This window comes from Meriones unguiculatus, chromosome 3, assembly GCF_030254825.1.
Source record: "Meriones unguiculatus strain TT.TT164.6M chromosome 3, Bangor_MerUng_6.1, whole genome shotgun sequence".
In the NCBI taxonomy this organism is placed as follows: domain Eukaryota; kingdom Metazoa; phylum Chordata; class Mammalia; order Rodentia; family Muridae; genus Meriones; species Meriones unguiculatus.
Genome location: NC_083351.1, coordinates 56,211,562 through 56,229,072, shown reverse-complemented (window position 1 = coordinate 56,229,072; position 17,511 = coordinate 56,211,562). Strand labels below are relative to the sequence as shown.

General features: G+C 45.5%; 1 protein-coding gene across 10 annotated transcripts in view; it reads right to left on the bottom strand.

Moving 5' to 3' along the window:
- Osbpl3 (oxysterol binding protein like 3) overlaps window positions 1-17,511 on the bottom strand; it is a 165,373-nt gene that overhangs the window by 24,656 nt on the left and 123,206 nt on the right. For all 10 annotated transcript variants that reach the window (XM_060380014.1, XM_021631085.2, XM_021631093.2 and 7 more), the window contains 4 exons: window positions 10,588-10,722; window positions 9,454-9,547; window positions 4,090-4,340; window positions 765-902 (listed from right to left, as the gene is read on the bottom strand). In XM_060380014.1, coding sequence (XP_060235997.1) covers window positions 765-902; window positions 4,090-4,340; window positions 9,454-9,547; window positions 10,588-10,722 — 618 coding nt within the window. The remainder of the gene's footprint in view (window positions 1-764; window positions 903-4,089; window positions 4,341-9,453; window positions 9,548-10,587; window positions 10,723-17,511) is intronic.

Here is a 17,511-nt window from a genome sequence, read left to right as displayed (position 1 = left end):
TGAAGCTCAGAGGAGCTCAGTACCCTGCCTGAGTTCTAGAGCCTGCAGGAAGCAGAAGGCACCCCTGCAGTCAGCTGCTTGGCTCCAGGACCTTCCATGCTAACTCGTGTGGCAGCATCTAACGGACCTCAGGCCACATAAGGGCAACACGTTTATCTGTTAGACCAGGACAGGGACTCCTGTCTGCTCCAGCAGGCATCCCATACCACTGCCAGGTCTGGGTTTCTGCAATAGTACCAGGCAAAGTAAACATTAAAAGAAGAAAAAAAAAAAAACAAGACTCATAACTTGTTGCTCTGAATAACAAATGCAAACTTGAGTGACTCCTTTTGGGTAAACATCTAAACCACTGCACTGATGTGGCAACGGCCACACTGAGGGCCAGTCAGGCTCCAGAATGGCAGTGTCAAATGTCTGGGCACACTTTCAACCTCTAAATCACACTCTTGGCCAAGGTTTTGTGGCCTCGGCACATCCTCGTGCTGACAATCTGAAAGAGAACAAAGGTGGTGGTGGTGGTGGTGCTGCTGCTGCTGCTGCCGCACATAACCAGGCAGGTGCTCAGCATTACGGAGGCCTGTGTGGCGTGGGTGGCGGCTGGGCCTCCATGGGGAGAGAAACGGATGCTGGCTTTATGCTGCCAAGCCTGCCATTATCTCCGTCCTTTTGAAGCCAGTGAAGGGGGAGGGGAGATAAATATTTCAGAAGCACGTTTAACAGCAGGCATGGCAGCCCTCTCAACACACACAAAGGGTGCACATCACCTGCTCGGCAAAAAACTGGAAACCCTTGTCCTGTCGGATGCACTCGTACGTTTCTCCAAGGACCGGGTTGAACGGCTTGCTGCCCGCCCGGAAGTAGCTGGATGCGTATGCAGAGATGGCGAAGGCGGCCACGTATACCTGGGAGCAGAAACAAGGGCCTGGTTTACTACTTCTGTGTCACCAAGAAATTTGTCATTAAAAAGTTTAAGAAAAAAAAAAAACAAAACACCTCTATTTCAGAAAGACAAGAACCGGTCTCTGGTTTAAAGACAATTCAACCAACTTGGTTTTACATTTTCAATTGCAGGTTTAAATAATGTTCATTTGGGCCCAGAGACGAATCTACCAGTTTGAACTGTCCACTTATTTCGGTGTCTGAAACCTGGAAGGCAAGATCTGAGTGAGGTGATGAAATTCATCCAACAGCATGTCAACGCTGAATCCCCTATGTGCAGCCAGGCAGAGCCATAATCCCAACATCGGGGTATCAGGGTAGATGGCGCAAGAGGAGACAAATCCCCCAAACTCAAATACGCACAGTATACTCAACTAGTCCCCGGGTGATGCAGTAGAAACCCGAAAACTTCAAACTCACACTGGCCAAAGGAACCGTGCGAGCCATTGTTGCACTCTGAGAAACCATAGAGTAAAGGCAATTTGAAGCTGTGCCTTTCTGGAGGAAAACAGAGGCGAAGGAGGAGCAGGAAGGGAGAGGGAGAGAGAGAGGGAGAGAGAGGAGGAGAATATGAGGGGAGGAGGGAGGAGGACGTGTGAGAAGATGAGAGAAAAGGGTGGAAGAGGATGAGGAAGGAGGGGACAGGGGAGGAGAAAGAAGGTAGGAAAGGGGAAGAGGAGGAGGGAAGAGAGAGGAGAAGGGGGATGGAGGAGGAGGGAGGAAGAGGAGGAAGAAGAAAGCAGGGGAGAGAGGAGGAGGGAGAGGGGAAGGGGTGGGGGAGGAAGGATAAACTATATGTGCACCTGGGATTAGCAAAATCCTTTCCCGACCTTCCCCATGAGGATCCCAGCATGTTCTTCAGCTCCTTTTCCAGAGCACCACAGGAAACAGACTCTTGTATGTATTTTGTTGGCCCCCCCCCACAAAGTTACACAAAAGTAATAACAGAGAAATTGTTTTTAATACTGGCTAGTAACAGTCTCAACATTCTTCTCCCAACATCCTATGAGGTCTGCTACACTCTGCAAGTCTCACCTATCAATGGCTGTGTGTGTGTGTGTGTGTGTGTGTGTGTGTGTGTGTGTGTGTAAGGGGGATTCTGTGTGTGAATGTGTGTCGTGTGGATGCATGTAAGCACGCATGTGCAGGTGAGAGATCAACATAGGTGTCTTCCTCAGTTGCTCCCCATCAGGTTTTTTTGAGACAGGTTCCATCACTGAACATGGAGCTCACTAGTTTGCCTGTAGTATCTGGCCAGCAAGCTCCAGGCATCCGCTTGTCCTGCCTGGGCTAAGGGTTCCCCCTCCACCGGCCTTTACACAGGTGCCGGGGATCACACTCATGTCCTCCGCAAACACACGTGGCAAACACATTACTAACCACGCCATCTCCCGATCCCTTCAGCATTCCTGAAACTCCCACACCTGGTTCCTTCGCTCTGCCTCCTCCGTTTTTGACCCGCCAAACAGTAAGCTCACACTTCCCTTGAGTCTCCCTTAAAATGTAAATAAAATACAGGGCGGGAGAGGTGGCCCAGGAGAGCCACTTGCTATAAGAGCACTTACTGCTCCTGCAGGGGACCAGGTCATAGTTCCCGGCACCCACATGGTGGTCACAACCTCCAGTTCAGGGGACCTGACATCCTCTCTGGCCTCTGAGGCCTCCTACACAACGTGGAACATTTAAGCTCATTAAAGCACACACATGCAAAAATACATTACTAAATCTTGAAGGAAAAAAAAACCCTCAAGATAAAACAAAATAAAAACCTAATGTTATCCATGATGCTGGGAAGTAAGGAGCAGCAGGCAGAACAAAATCTTCCTTTTGGTGACACAAAAGACCTACACAGGAGAACGTGGTGACGCCAAAGGAGGAAAGGAACTGTCTGGGCTGTGGCTTTGGCCCTTTGGTTGTGCTCAGGCCACTTAGTCTTGCCTCAAAACTTTCTTATTCTTCTTTCGTTTTGCTAGACAAAATAAAATCTGATATTATAGCTCATGTTGGTTGGCAGTTGCCTCAATTCTCCTGTCTCAGCTTCCCTAGTACTGCAGTTACATGCTCAGCTCCAACTTCTGTCCAAGATCAAGAACAGGGATCCGTCAGCCCCAGACTAACACCGATCCCCCTGCCTCAGCTTCCACGGTGATGGGGATACAGGTGCACCGCTGTGCTTTCCCCAGACTTCTGTTCCAGGTCAAGCACAGCCATCAACTGCTGAATATCTTAAAGGTTCTACATTGCCACGGGAGTGAGACACACTCAAGACTGTTTTCATGTTCAAAGTGAATCATCTTCTTTGAGGCAAGCTGCCATAAACGCCGACTTTTACCACCTGCCTTAGAAGCTTCCTGCCTCCTGTCTTCAGCAGACACTCTCTGGGGAAATTTAACAAAAAGGGCAAAATCACAACTTGTGGTTTTTGGCATTTATGATCATTAGTATCAAGAGAGAAAATGTCTTTGATGAAGACCCCAGAGATCAGGCAGAATGGCAACAGGATATCTCCTTCTGCCAGGAGCCGAGGTTCCCCTTTCTTTTCCAAAACACGGCAGTGAGGAGGGTCCTGGGAGGGGTTGAGAACTGCAGGCTGTGTAGAGTTCCAAGGGATCTGTACCCTCTCTCCCAGGGAACTGTGTGTGTGTTGGGGGCGGGGGGGAGTGTAGAGAGAGAAAGGAAAATTTTTGGTATAATGGTGTAAAATCACCTTCTCAGAATAATGTTTTCCAAAAACGTAGGAACAAATGGGATAATTCCAGCAATAAACAATAAACCTTCCCAAGGGAAATTTACTCTGAATGAGGGAAGCAGCTCAAGAAATTAAATTCTGTCCACCCAGGGTAGTAAAAATAAACACAGATAGCCTAAAGCCTTGTTTTCCAGCCAGGCCTATCAGAACCATCAGATGGAAACTTCTGGAGAACGAGCAAGCGCTCGGGCAGCAGGAAGGGAGCCCCTTGCTTCCCTACCGCAGTTTCTGATGACTTGACTGCGGACAGCCAGGCAGGGGAGGCCTGGATAGCCTCTGAGAAATGGCCATCTCTGTGTGGAGCAATGGAAACGAGGACTTGGGGTCTGGGCTCCGGGCTCCAAAGCTTGGGAGACGGGAGACCAGTGGGGGAGGCCGGCAGCGGCGGGGGTGGGGCTTACCATCCTCTCCAGGGGACTGGGGGTGCGCGCAGCCTTGTCCAGAAGCTCGCTGTACTCCAGCTCCTCGCAGAGCCGCTGCAGCGTGTTGAGGGGCTCGTTGAGCTCCACCGGCATGGCCACCTTGGACAGGTCTTTGCCAATGTTGTTGCGCAGGATGCTCCACACGCTGACGCTGCTGGTGTTGGGGCCCGGCGCCGGCAGGCAGGTCCGCCTTTTGGATCTGGCCTCTCCACTGCTTTCTAGAACAGGCCCTGAAAGGGGGGTGGTGGTGGTGGTGGTGGGTTTTGGATGACTCCGGGAAGCTTTTGCTTTTATTTCACCATTTAAAGAGATCTGTGACTATAACCTTCCCTGGCAAGTACCCGCTGTCCTTTCGGGACTTTCCAGTGTAGCTCGGGAAGCTAGAAACCAGCCAAAGAATTCTGAGATATTAAATACCAAACCTCAGGGCTAGGGTGTAGCTCAGCAGTAGAGCGTATGCTTATGCACCAACCAACCAGCCAACCAACCAACCAACCAAACAACCAAGCCCCAGCACTGCTAAATAAGTAAATGTCCCAAGCCAGCTCCTCACCGTCCCCATAGTCACAATGAGAACGGAAATCGGGCCTCTATGCCAGGAGCAGGTTAGACTGGTATAAACTTGGAAACGGAAACATATCAAACTCTGAAAATCAACTCTGTGTTTGCTGTTTTGAGATATGGTCTTACTCTGTAGCACTGGCTAGCCTCAAACTCACAATCCAGTACATTTCCAGTAGTGGGATGACACACTATTTACTGGCTGAATTGTATTCATTCTAGAAAAACAGTACAAGAAGTGGTTTCCATTCTACCAACTCGGATATCATCCAGTTACATGTGAGACGCTGTAAGTCAGTGAGTTCTCTACCTGTAATAGTCATACTGCACAGGCTTTTTTTTTTTCTATTTTATGATTTGCTTATATAGCTGTCTAAAACACTTTGCAGTTATTTAAATTTTTCAATTGTATTTTTAGCAATTGTAAAAATGTTTCATCTTACAGACACATCATAATGTGCTGAATTGCTCATTACTGTTAGGCCATTAAGTTTTTCTCAAAATGTTCAGCTACAATGTAAAAAAAAGGGGGGGGTCAAAGAAAACTGTACAACAGTCAACAGAAGCGGGTATCACAAACAAGATATGTGTCTGGTCCTCCGATCATTTATCAGCACACACAGGTGAGGCCTGCCATGACATGAGAGGCTACAGATGCTGTTAGACTTTGGTTCCTAAGATTCGAATGTTATTTAAAAGGCAACTGAGTAGATGTGGGATCTTCCCACCCCCAAAGCTCAGGTGTGGAAGCCCCGGTTCCCCAGCTGATGGAGCCAGTTACCAAGAGCTGCTGGGACCAGGAGATCCCTGACCTGATCAGTGGGTTGATGCATGACGTGTGCTTTACAGTGAGTGGACAGTAGGTGGAGGCAGCAGAATGGCTCCTAGGGGCTGCCTTTCTCCTGCCTCCTCTTCTGGGCTCCATGCGGTGAGCGCCCCTTTCCTGCTACACATCCCCACAGACCACAGCAATGGGGCAAAGGGCCTGAGACGGAAACTGCTAAGTTCACAACTCGTAAGAAGCCTTTCCTCCTCTAAGCTTTTCACCTCAGGAGGCTGTCACAGTGACAAAGACACCGACTAGCACAGGCGTACAACATTTTCCATAGGACAAGAGCAGCCATGACCATCCCTCTTCAGAACCCCTTCCAAGCTTGACCTTAGCTGTTTATTGCCTTCAGTCACAGTACTCTCAGACAGGGACTTTTTATATATTCCAGGCTAGACCTGAGCTTGTGATCATCCTGCCTCAGCCTCCCAAGTGCTGGGATTCCAGGTATGTGCCTCCACGCCCAGCAGCACTGTTTGTTTTAAATGTTGTTCGATTGTGAGGAAGACACTATTGGCTCCTGATTCTGAATGACCCCGGAGAACTTCCTGGTGTGCTGTGTGATGCTTTTGTGAGTGCTTCTTCTCCATCCTATAGAGACCCCTTCCCTCCCTTCTGTTTTTATGTCTACCTCTACAGTTTTATCCTGGCTTGGCATTTACTTTTAAGCTTGGTCCATGGAGGTTTTGGTGAACGAAGGGCTTACATTTACAGACGTAAAACTGCCCACCTCTGCCTTGTGCTCTGACAGCTCCTTCCTGTCCTGTATCTCTCTCTAAATGGCATCTCTTCACTGCGCTGGTGAATACACAGCACACCACTTTCTGGTGGATGCTCACTTATAATACACAAACACTCAACATTCACTCATTAAACAGTCAACCCCTGTGAACGAAGAGGCAGCTCTGAGGGACAGCAAAGCCTAAAACTGGGGTCATGCCGTGTAGTTAGTTGCATGTTAATTTAAGCAACCAGCCAAGCTCCAAATTTACATTAATTGGTTACATGGGCAAAATCTGACAGGGGTGCATGGCTGAATGTGACTTTGTCTTTAGAAACTGCTTCACAGGTGGTCTCATGTTTTCTTTGATTTACTAGTCTGACGTTTCAGAGACTGCTGCTCTACCACCAAAGCTCACACACACCCTGCTTTCCAGGCTGTGGTGATGGGGTTCCCTCATCCTCTGATGTGTATTCTTCTTCCCCTTTAGTGTATTTCTTGAAGTAAACACTGGTTATCCCCGTTGTATAGATGAAGAAAGTGAGGCACAGAAGAGGGACTAGCACACATAACCAGCAAGGAGTAGAGCTGGGGCTGGTACTTAAAGATGCCTTTCAATCCATATTCTCATCTACTCCTGGGGCATGCAGCAACTGGTGTTGTCATATGACCTGTGCTTTTTTTTTTCTGGGGGGGGGGCGGGGAATACTGACAGGAAACTCCCTAAACACGCAGTGTCTGCGGCACACCCTGAGGAATCCTAGCATAATAACTGAAGAGCACTGTGGTTTAGGTTTTTTTCCTTTTCATCTCTGACTGTTTGAACAATTATTTAGTAAAGCAGTGGTTACTCCCTAACCAGCTATATGCCCAAATAACCATACAGAGAGACTAGGATTTATTTAATTAGCCTAGCGCACAATGCTGCACAATAATTACTCCATCCTAAACCTCCAAGCTAGTATAGCTTCTTTCCATTCAGATTTCCCACATTATACTTGCTTTTTAATCATATCCTAGGTTCAGTTCATTTCTCCCCCAATGTTTCCCAGTCCTCTCCTACAGGATCTACCCCTCACCCTATCCTTTCTCCTCCCCCCCATAGCCCAGGATGTCCCACCCTATTCTCTGTATTGCTCAGCACTGGCTAGTTGTCTTTTATTGGCAATACAGAAAACAATTGGTGGCATGTTTATACAAACTTGAGATAGGAGATGCTTAGAATAAACATCACAATGCAATCTCTGGATTGAAACCAGATAGTGGGGTACAGAAATCAGCATTTGAATGAACGAGGGTGAACTATACACAGTCCACAAGAACAAATACCAACACCTGATACAGAGTCTCATATATCAAACAGCCTGGACTTAAACTCTCTGTGTATCCAAGGATGTTCTTGAATTCCCAGTCTCCCTGTTTCTACCTCCCTAATCCTGGGGCTATAGGAGAATACCATCATGTCTGATTTTATGTATCCCTGGGGATAGAACCCAGAACTCTCATGCATGATTAAGTAACTGAGCCACACGCACAGATAGGATGTGTGGTAATTCTTATGTCTTCTCATGTCTTACTGAGTTGGGGGACATAAAGGTTATTTCTGCAGGCATCTTTCCAAGACGTCTAGAAAACCTGTCACCATCAGAGACTGTCCGAAGAGAACTGAGGACATCTGTTTCTGGTGTTCGAGTTCAGATGAAGGAAGTTCTGCCAGAAGTTCTCAAGTGCTTGAGCTAAATAGCTATGGACTAGAAAAGGGGTCTGACCACCTCCATGCTCATCTCGGCTGCTATCCCAGCTGTTGCTAAGGCAGCACAGCTGTTGTCTATATTCTGGACCAACGCTTCCTTCCTAACTCTACCTCTGTATCCCCTTTACTCTGTGCTCCTCTGACTCCCTCTTGAAGGCCACTAAGAGATGGGGGTGGGGTCTCAGCGTTTGTCATCTTCCTCTGGAGCTGGAGCACCATTTCACTGCTCATAGCATTCCCAGCTCAGTAAGGAAAAGAGTGAACAAGTGATATTCTTCATGTCCCTTTTCATTCTTTGTTTCCATAGAAAATAACCTGACCTTCTACTTCAAACTCACTGGGTTTCTTTCAGGTTTTTCTATCAAGAAGTGAATGTCTACACAGCATAGCATTTTCCTTTCAGCACATGATGCCAAAAGGAGTTTTTGTAGATGGTGGGAAGTTACCCAGCTGTCTGCAGTCCTCAGAGCAGTGGCTCTGTGGTGTTTATACAATCTATCATCATAGTTCACAAACATTCGCTGGGCCGAGACACTGAGGTACAGGCATCGGGTATAGCCCGTCTGCTGTGTACATATGAAAATGGGTGGTGGGTGGAGCTTTGAGCATTCAATGGAGCAAACCAGAAACCAACATGCAAAATAAGAGACCTATGCAGAGGACCGTGGACCCAGTGGACTTACTCCACAAACATCTCCCTAACTCGACTATTCTGTTTCCTGAAGTCACAAGCTGCTTGGGATTAGTCAGACACTCCAGGGACCCCCACAGTTCAAACTCACATTATGAAATACCTTTCTTTAAAATTTACATTCATTTGTTTATATAGCATTCATGTGTCATTGTGTGTGTGTGTGTGTGTGCATGTGTATGTGTGTGTGTGTGTGTGTGTGTGTGTCAGTCCTCTCCTACTGTATGGACTACAAGGATCAAACTCAGATCCTGAAGCTTAGTGGCAAGCACCTTGACCCACTAAGCCATCCTGCCAGTCTCTGAAATACATTTCTCTTTGTCATCATTTTCCTTCTTAGGATCAAGCAGTAACCATGAGAAGAGGTAGGAGTACGTTGTTCTGAATGATCTGAAGCTCAATACCACTTAAGACTTTTCAGTTATATACGCCCTATCAAATTCTTAAATTATAATAACAGCTCAGTGTCTGCAGACAAAACACCGTATCCTATATTGCACTTGCAGAGAAAATGCTTAACTGCGTCAGGGAGACTCACACGTGAAGTCAGGCATGGCGCTGCACTCTTGTAATCTCAGCCCTGGGGAGGCAGAGACAGGATCCTGGGGCTCTTGGGCCAAGTGCCAGTCAAGACCCCATATCAAAACTTAGGTGGACAGCACAGAAGAAGGACACCCAAGGTGGACCTCCGGCCTACATACATACACACACATGTACACACATACATGTGAACACATGTACACACTCAGAGTTGCAGGTTTTCAGAGATCCGATCATGCAACACTTACCTAAGGTCTGTCTTTCATTGTCTAAGTCATTACTGAGGTTGTCTAAGGACAGGTTATCACTTATGTCACTGACATATGAATCATCCTCGGAAACCTGCAAGGGGAGAAGAGATAATGCACGTGAGAGAGAGAGCGCAAACAAGAGCCAGAAAACCTGCTCCAAATGACCAGGCATGCCCTGTCTCACATTACAAACCCAGAGAAATGATATGAGGGGCCATTTTCATAGAACGCCCCACAACCTGCCTAGGTAATGCTCACAGCAAAAAACAGTCGACCAACCAAACTGGGCTGGGGACGCAGCAGTGGAGTGGTTTTCTCGGATGGGAGGAGACCAAAGTTTGATCCCCAGCACAGGAAAAAAAGCGGCAGGAGAAGGAAAGGAGGAATGGAGGGAAGGAGGCGACCCTTAGACAGTCTTGGTTCTCACAAGAAAAACAGACAAAAAAATAAAAATAAACCCAAGGTTTCTGCTGTCATCACAAAAGTTCTTATTTTGAAGCATTTCCAGAGCACACCAATACCCGAGTGGCAGAGTTAGCAGCTATTTTTTTTTAAACTCACTGTGAAAATAGACTCCTTATGGGAATTAACACATAAACAAAATTATTTTATATTATAAAAGTATATACTGTATGTAATTTATATGTCTCTATATTTAAATATTACACATAGTAAAGCTAAAAGTAGGGCTTACCTAGTCCAGAAAGTATGGTGCTTTATGCATCAATATAAAACAATGTTTGTAAGTATAAGTTAACATAATAAACATATAAAAAGTATAAAGTATAAAATGTGAAAAGTATAAAAGTAGAAGTATAAAATGTATAACATAAATTAACATGATTGGAAAACACACAGAATAGAAAACTCAGAACTAGCAAAGGGAAACTGCAAAAATTTTCAGTAACAGAAACAAGAGGGAGGCCAAGGCTCTGAATTTCACATCTTCCTTCTAGCCTATTGTACCCCATTGTGAGTGGGGGTGCGTTACAAGCAGACCCTCGAAAGGACTGCTGGGGAGGAGCCGTGGCGTCTAGCATTTTTGTTTTTGAATCTCTACTGAGCAGTTTGGTGAACAAATTCATTAAGGAGATTGGGTAGGGGACACCTGACTGGAAACAGTGTTCAAACCTCGTTCTCTGAAGAGCTAGGAGACAGCAGAACTTCCTGGGCATCAAAGAACTCTGAAAGGGAGTCAGTGATGGACAGCCTGCTCTCATTGGACAGCTGATGCACCAGCGCTCGGCTTTCATCCCCGGAGTTGTCCTATCCGAAGAGCAGAGAGAAAACTGCATGTCTTTACAACAGTCTCAAGAGAAACAAAATACACAAAAGACTTAATCGCACAAACACTGGGTCACAGGCCCATGCAAACAGGAGACTCAAAGCAGAGGTCAAGCTCCGAAGGTCAAGTGAGCCTCACAAAACAACAAGAACAATGAGAAACAAAGTTCTTCACTTACAGGATACTTCACTTACAGGTTTGAACACTGCTCAGACACATGCCACAAATCTCAAGCACAGATCAGGAGGGTTGCAAGACTGAGTCCTGTCCCTTATTCTCTACCACTCAGGCGCTCCCCTCCATTCTACACTCTCCTCGGTGCATGGCTGGCTTCAGGCAGGGTGTCACAGTGCAGTCCCAGGCCAACACACTGCTTGCACGGAATCCCTCAACAAAGAAACTCTGTGTTTTAGTCCACAGGTGCCAATGGCAGCAGATCATTCCTAATTCATGGATGAGTGGGATAAATTCTTTGTCTCTCTTCACCCACGATGACTCTTAAAGGGAACAAAACCTTAGGCCCTAGGTATGACTCTAGCAATTTTGCAGACTAACTGCTTTCTTCCTCATGTTTCTCCACTCCTCTGAGCCCAGACTCATACTCAAGGAAGGATCCTGGACACTCAGTGAGTGTGCTTTCTATTCTATTTACAAGTCAAGTTTCAATCCCATTCAATGAACGAAACAAATCTTTCCAACAGTTCTCAGTCAATCACAGATGAGCAAAGAGAACAGACAATGCTTTTGGCCTGTGGGCGTGTACACAGGAGACCAGTACCACCAACAGACACACTGGGCTACAGACGTGGAAGGGAAGGTGACCTTGACCCTGATTAGGATTGCTAATCCCTGGACTCCCAAGTACCTGTCAGCTCAGGTACTTGGCTGGCCTGCTAGTGGTTCTGATGTTGCCATGCATCTGCCAAGTGAGGCACAGAAGGATCTGGAAAGGAGATGCCCAGGCAGATACTGTCATGCCAAAGGTCTCATGAGTCCAGGATGCCCTGCTCATCTGAACATATACTGGTCCCAAGGAGATCCACCAGACAGGTGACCAGCAGAGTTTCCTAACTGATAAACAGTAAGGTGTCGCTTATGTTGAACTGACATTAGGAACAGAGGGAATTCTTTCAGAGTCTCTCCACGCCAAGCCAAGCTATAGATGTAAATACCTTATACAGCCTCTGAAAAGCCAATCTGCCCTCTCTCCTGTAAAGATCTGCTCCAACGATGGCAGCTGCTTTCATTCTTTCTAATTTTTAATTAAAATATATTACATTTCCCCCTTTTCTCTCTCTAACCTTCCGCATGTAACCCCCTCGCTCTCTCTCAAATTCAAGGCTTCTTTTCCTTAAACTGTCGACACTCCTACATATGTGAATACAACCCACTCAGTCTGCATGTTACCTGAATGTATGTTTTCAGGGATGAACCTGAAATGTTCATCTTAGATCATCAATTGGGGCCTCTTTCTTGGGAAAGACTACTTTTTCTCTCTGTATCCCTTAGGAGCCTGTGGTGATTTACCTAATGTTGAGGCACCCATGAGTTTCGCTCTGCCATATTATCATGTCTTGTGTTTGTCTGGGTCATGTTTAAGCAGCCACGTTGATGAGACTCCACCCACTAACAGTTGTTCTCTTAAGGGAAATAAACATCTCTCTCCTCCAAAGACCTGCTGAGCTGAAGATACTACAGTGCCCAGCAGGACTCCTTAAATGTTCATGCAGGCAAGGGAACCTTCCTGTGGGCCCCGATGTTCAGAGACACTAATGAATTAGTTACTTGTGCTGCTCATTAATTCATCACTATGCATACCTACACTAGGGTCCTCCTGACCGATGGGTCAGAAGGATTTCCTTTCTTATCAACACAGAAGAAAAAAAAAAGTGCTGATAATCACTAGCTACAGTGTTTAGGTACAGCTAAGTTTTAATTTTCACTTTTTCAATGGACTTTTGAAACTACAATGAGGTATCCTGGGGATGGGTCAAAGTGTCAACATAAAGTTATTTACATTTCCCATGACTTTATACACATAGTCGAAGGGTGATTTTAGAGTATTTTCAGTGAACTGATTTTAGATTGGCATCTGTCACATGACGTATGGAATTTCAGGATGTTCAAAACATCTGGGCTCTGAAACGTTTCTAGCCCTGCCTTTTCTTGGTGTCCCACAATTTTAGCAAATTCATACCGAAAATACCAGCACATAGAAGCCCCCACACTCAAGTACAGCTCTCTTAAACACAGGGTCCGTCAGGCATGGTGGCACACACCTTTAATCCCAGCACTGGAGAGGTAGAGGCAGGTGGATCTCTGTGAGTTCGAGGATAGCCTGGTCTATAAAGCAAGTACAGGACAGACAGGGCTCTGTTACATAGAGAAACCCTGTCTCGAAAAACCAAAATAAACAAATATGGGGTCTTATTTACTAAAACAGGAACATAGTTTAGCACAGTAACTCCTCCACTACCGCTCAGAAGCAGCTGTCTGCTTGTTGTTTACATCAGAAAAGAATTAAATGCAAAAAGAGAAAAGAAGGCAAGCACCCATGCCTTTGGACATTCTCTCTCCAATATTTTTATTCACATAGTTTTGTTTTGTAATAACTATGACCACACTATTTACAAACATTATTTAATTAAATTTTTTCATCAACAACGCTGCACCAAAATAACTTCTCCTAACAGTAACGTGTTCTATGGATAATTGCAGTATGTGTTTGAAAAATAAAAAAACAAAATGTCACTCACTGAGCTGCTAGATATAATCTTCTATTAAAATACTGGTGGAGCTGGTCGTGGTGGCTCATTATTATAACCGCAGAATGCAGGAGTCAGACACAGGAAGAATGGCCCTGAGTTTGGTGTTTATCTGTTTTACATAGTGAGTTTCAGGCTAACCAGAGATACAAGGCAAGACCCTATTTAAAACAAACACACACACACAATCACCTAGAAAAGAGTTGTGTAGTTCTTTGGGTTTTGTTTGTTTTTAAGGCAGGGATCAAACTGTACATAACACAAACCTTGATGGTCAAACTTACTTTATGCTGTGAGTATGATCTCTGGGCAGAACAAGTCTCTGAGAGAATGAACCCCAACTGACACCCTGGGGTGTTAGAGGGGCGTGTTCACAATTCTCTGTATCGGAGGTGAGGGTATCTTCGGACTACAAAGCTAGGGAGTGTCCCTGTGTCTCTCTGCACACTCCTTGTTATTTTTCAGAACTATTTCCAGAAGTAGAACTACTAAAAATGTTTAAGGCTGTACAAACACGGAATCATTAGTTACTTGGACCTTTAAGGAAATTCTGTTTTCTCTAACACCGTAATTTAGGGGGGGAAAATGTAGGGCCGATCTACTGTTTTCCTTTTTGTTATGCCGAATGTCTTTTATTTAAAGCGAGCCGTGGACTGTCATTGTGGGAAAGGCCAGGACACAAGGCATCCTTCTGAACCCATTTTTCTGTGAGTGTGTAAATACAATCTCGTGCCAATGATATTTCTGTCCAGATGTCACAAAAGATTTTAACAGAGCTGGAAAATTCCTGTCCCCTAGCGATGACACAGCAGCGTAGCGTGCCGTGACTCCTATGTGTGGCGATGTTGGCAGGAATGAGCCTACTAAGCCTGGCTGTCTAACAGACAGTAGATGCAGTTATGCTCGGAGCACAGTGCTGATGTCAGTAACACACACCGGGTGCTGAACACTCGACTCAAAGGAAAAGTAGTCAACAGTGAGCCAGGGCCAGCCAGCCTTCCAGCAGGTGTCCAGTGCTCCAATCCCTACAGAGAAGACTCTACTGTTCAGAACTACCCGTGGGGCAAAAGGCACAGGCTGATGAACTTACCCCTGCTAGTCTGCAGCCAGAAAATGCAAAATGTAAAGCAAAGTGGCAAGTATTTTTATAGCGCTAGCATAAAACCTTGGTTGTATGGTCAGCAGTGACCTGGGCTGTGCCCACACTCTAATATTCACTCACCAGTAAAGGCCACCTGATGGTGATCCTGAATACAACCTAGTAGTTACCCAAAAGTTTTTTGAAATCCCCCAGAAACAAACCCCATGATTATATAGGCCTGGTGAGTGTGAATAATCTGTATCTACTTGTTTCCTGATGCCTCACATTACTTGATATTATTTGATCTTCATTCACAGAATAAAAACTACTGTCATTCATTAGCCAAGCCTGTTATTTTCAATGAATATATTTTATTAGTTTTTTTAATGTGCCTTCTCATTTTTGAAACATCTTCTCTATAAAAAAGTCAAACTTAGTTGACACTTCTTTTGAAATATTTTATTACTTCCCAGTTTAGAAAAGCCTTATTTTAGCAGTTTGATAAATATTCAAATCAATTTTTTTTGTCTCAACGTTTGTATTTAACTTGAATTATTAGCACACAACGAATAAAAACTTAAGGTTCTTTTCAAATTGCTTTCAGCTGTGCTGACGTAATTTATCAACTAATCTGCCTTTTCCACTGGATTCTGATGCCTTCTTATCCATGATTTCTTTCAGAAGGAGCAATACAAAGCCATGTCCACACCTGAGACCGTCATCCCACATCCCACCCGTTTTAACTAGGGGACCTTCCAACCGCACCCCATCTTCAGGCTTAGCACGGCTTTCTTGTTTACACGGAGATTGAAATCGGTGGTGAGAACATTTGCTCTTTCCTATGAGATGCAGATTTAAGTCCTGATTTGATTTTATGAGCTGTGTTTCTGGTGGAAGTTATTTAACTACTCTGGGCTCTACGTTCCCTGTTTCTGAAATGAACCATCCTCTACTCCGCAAAGTCAAGGTCAAGAGTTTGTACAATAATGTCCAGTGTTTGATCCCAATGTAAAAAAATTGAAGCGAAGAAACCCACACATAAATAAATGAACTAAGTTATCTTCTCTTAGATTTTTTTTTGAAGTTATAGATGTTTTAATGGTACTTTAAATGGGATTCATTTATTTGTTTGGAACAATATCACTGCTGTCTTGGACAAGCCTGGAACTCACTACCTAACCATGGGTGGGCTTCCAGCAGTCCTTTCTTGCCTCTGTATTCGAGTGCCACAACTGCACATGTCAACATCATGTTCACTTGTAAAGGCCATTTAGATGCAGATGATATTACTCCCACCGGCCACTTGGCCTTTCATTTCTAATTTAAACTAACATAAGATAATATTACCCTGGTGATGTTAGAATATCGTGGTTAGGAATACACAGTAGGAGTGTCTTGAGTGAGTTGAGGTGTCATTTCTAAGAACAGGGGATCTGAGGGTTCAGGATCCAGGCCCAACACCTGTTGTAGTTCCACTGTCCAGCCCAAAGAAGGCAACAGAGTGTAGGCAACAGAAAAGCGGAAGCCTTTGGGCCGAACTTATTGCTGGGGATTGTCATTTTGCTGTAGAGTGGCCGAGGCTTCTGGGAGTCACCTACAAAGTAACTTGGGGTGCAGGTGAGATAGCTCAGCCTACAAAGGCACCTGCCACCAAGCCCCATGACCTAAATTCAACCCCCAGAACCCACATGGTGGAGAGAACCAAGTCCTACAAGTTGCTGTATTACCCCACAAATGCCCTGAGGTACACATCTGTATTTGTACCTGTAGACACCATATACATAATAAATAAATATCAAAAATATTCCTAATAATAAAAAATTTAGAGTTAGAAAACACACACACACACACACACACACACACACACACACACACAAATAGGGTGTAGAGTGTGTTTCAGCCTGTGTGGCCCTTCTTTTTATTTCTGTTTTTATTTCCTGGAGACAACAATGCCTTTTCTTTGCTGGGAAAGTTAGTGTAAGTGACTCAGTGAGGGGGGCGGGGGGAAGAATAAGCCATTGGAAATGGAAAATCTGGGAAAGAGGAAATAAACGAGACAAGCACAGCAACAGCCCAGGATGACGTGGAAGGAACGTGGATCATGTTCAAGGGCGTGGGATCACCATCTTGGACAATTCACAGCCTTTCTTTGTTGAGGTTGGTCCCAGTACATGCATTATTTTAGACCTGGCCTTTGGGCTTCAGCACAGCGTAACACAAACAGCCTGAGCAATGCACACTAGACATGCGCTCATAAATGCTCAGCGAAGCTTATCATGAAACATGTCAATCTAATTCACACGATAGTAATGTGTTTATAAGCGGTATGAGCTGCCTGGAAATCAGTGTGTGACTGGAGATGCTATGGTCCCTGGTAGCAAATGATGCTCAGAGATGGCCAGACATGGCAAAGACTAGGCCCCTTGTTAGCTGATGTGCAGACTGGCTGGTGAATAGGCTCGGGCCTAAAACAGACTACTGACAGTAGGATAGTGCAGAGGTGTGTGTGTGTGTGTGTGTGTTTGTGTGTTGGAGGTGGGTAGACAATTGTGGGTGCCATTCCTTGTGCCTCTGGCTCTGCCTACCTTTCTCTTTTTCAAATTACCTGCTGAGTCAGAAGACTACTTTGCAAAGCTAGGTGTCTCCTTCTGGGACCCAGGGATCCAACCTGGTGTGCAGGCTTCGAGGGAAACACCTTCACCCCCGGAGTCATCTCACTGGCCTCACGCCCACCTTTGTTGGAGAGAAGGGACCATGCCGCTGGCCTGAAACTCACTATGTAGGCTAGGCTGGCCGGCCAGACAAGTCTCAGCCATCAGCTGCCTCCACACCCCTGGCCTAGGGTCACAAGCGTGCACCACCACGCCTGTATTTCTCAATGGGGTTCTGGGAGGTCAAACTCAGGTCCTCAGCCTTTTACTGAG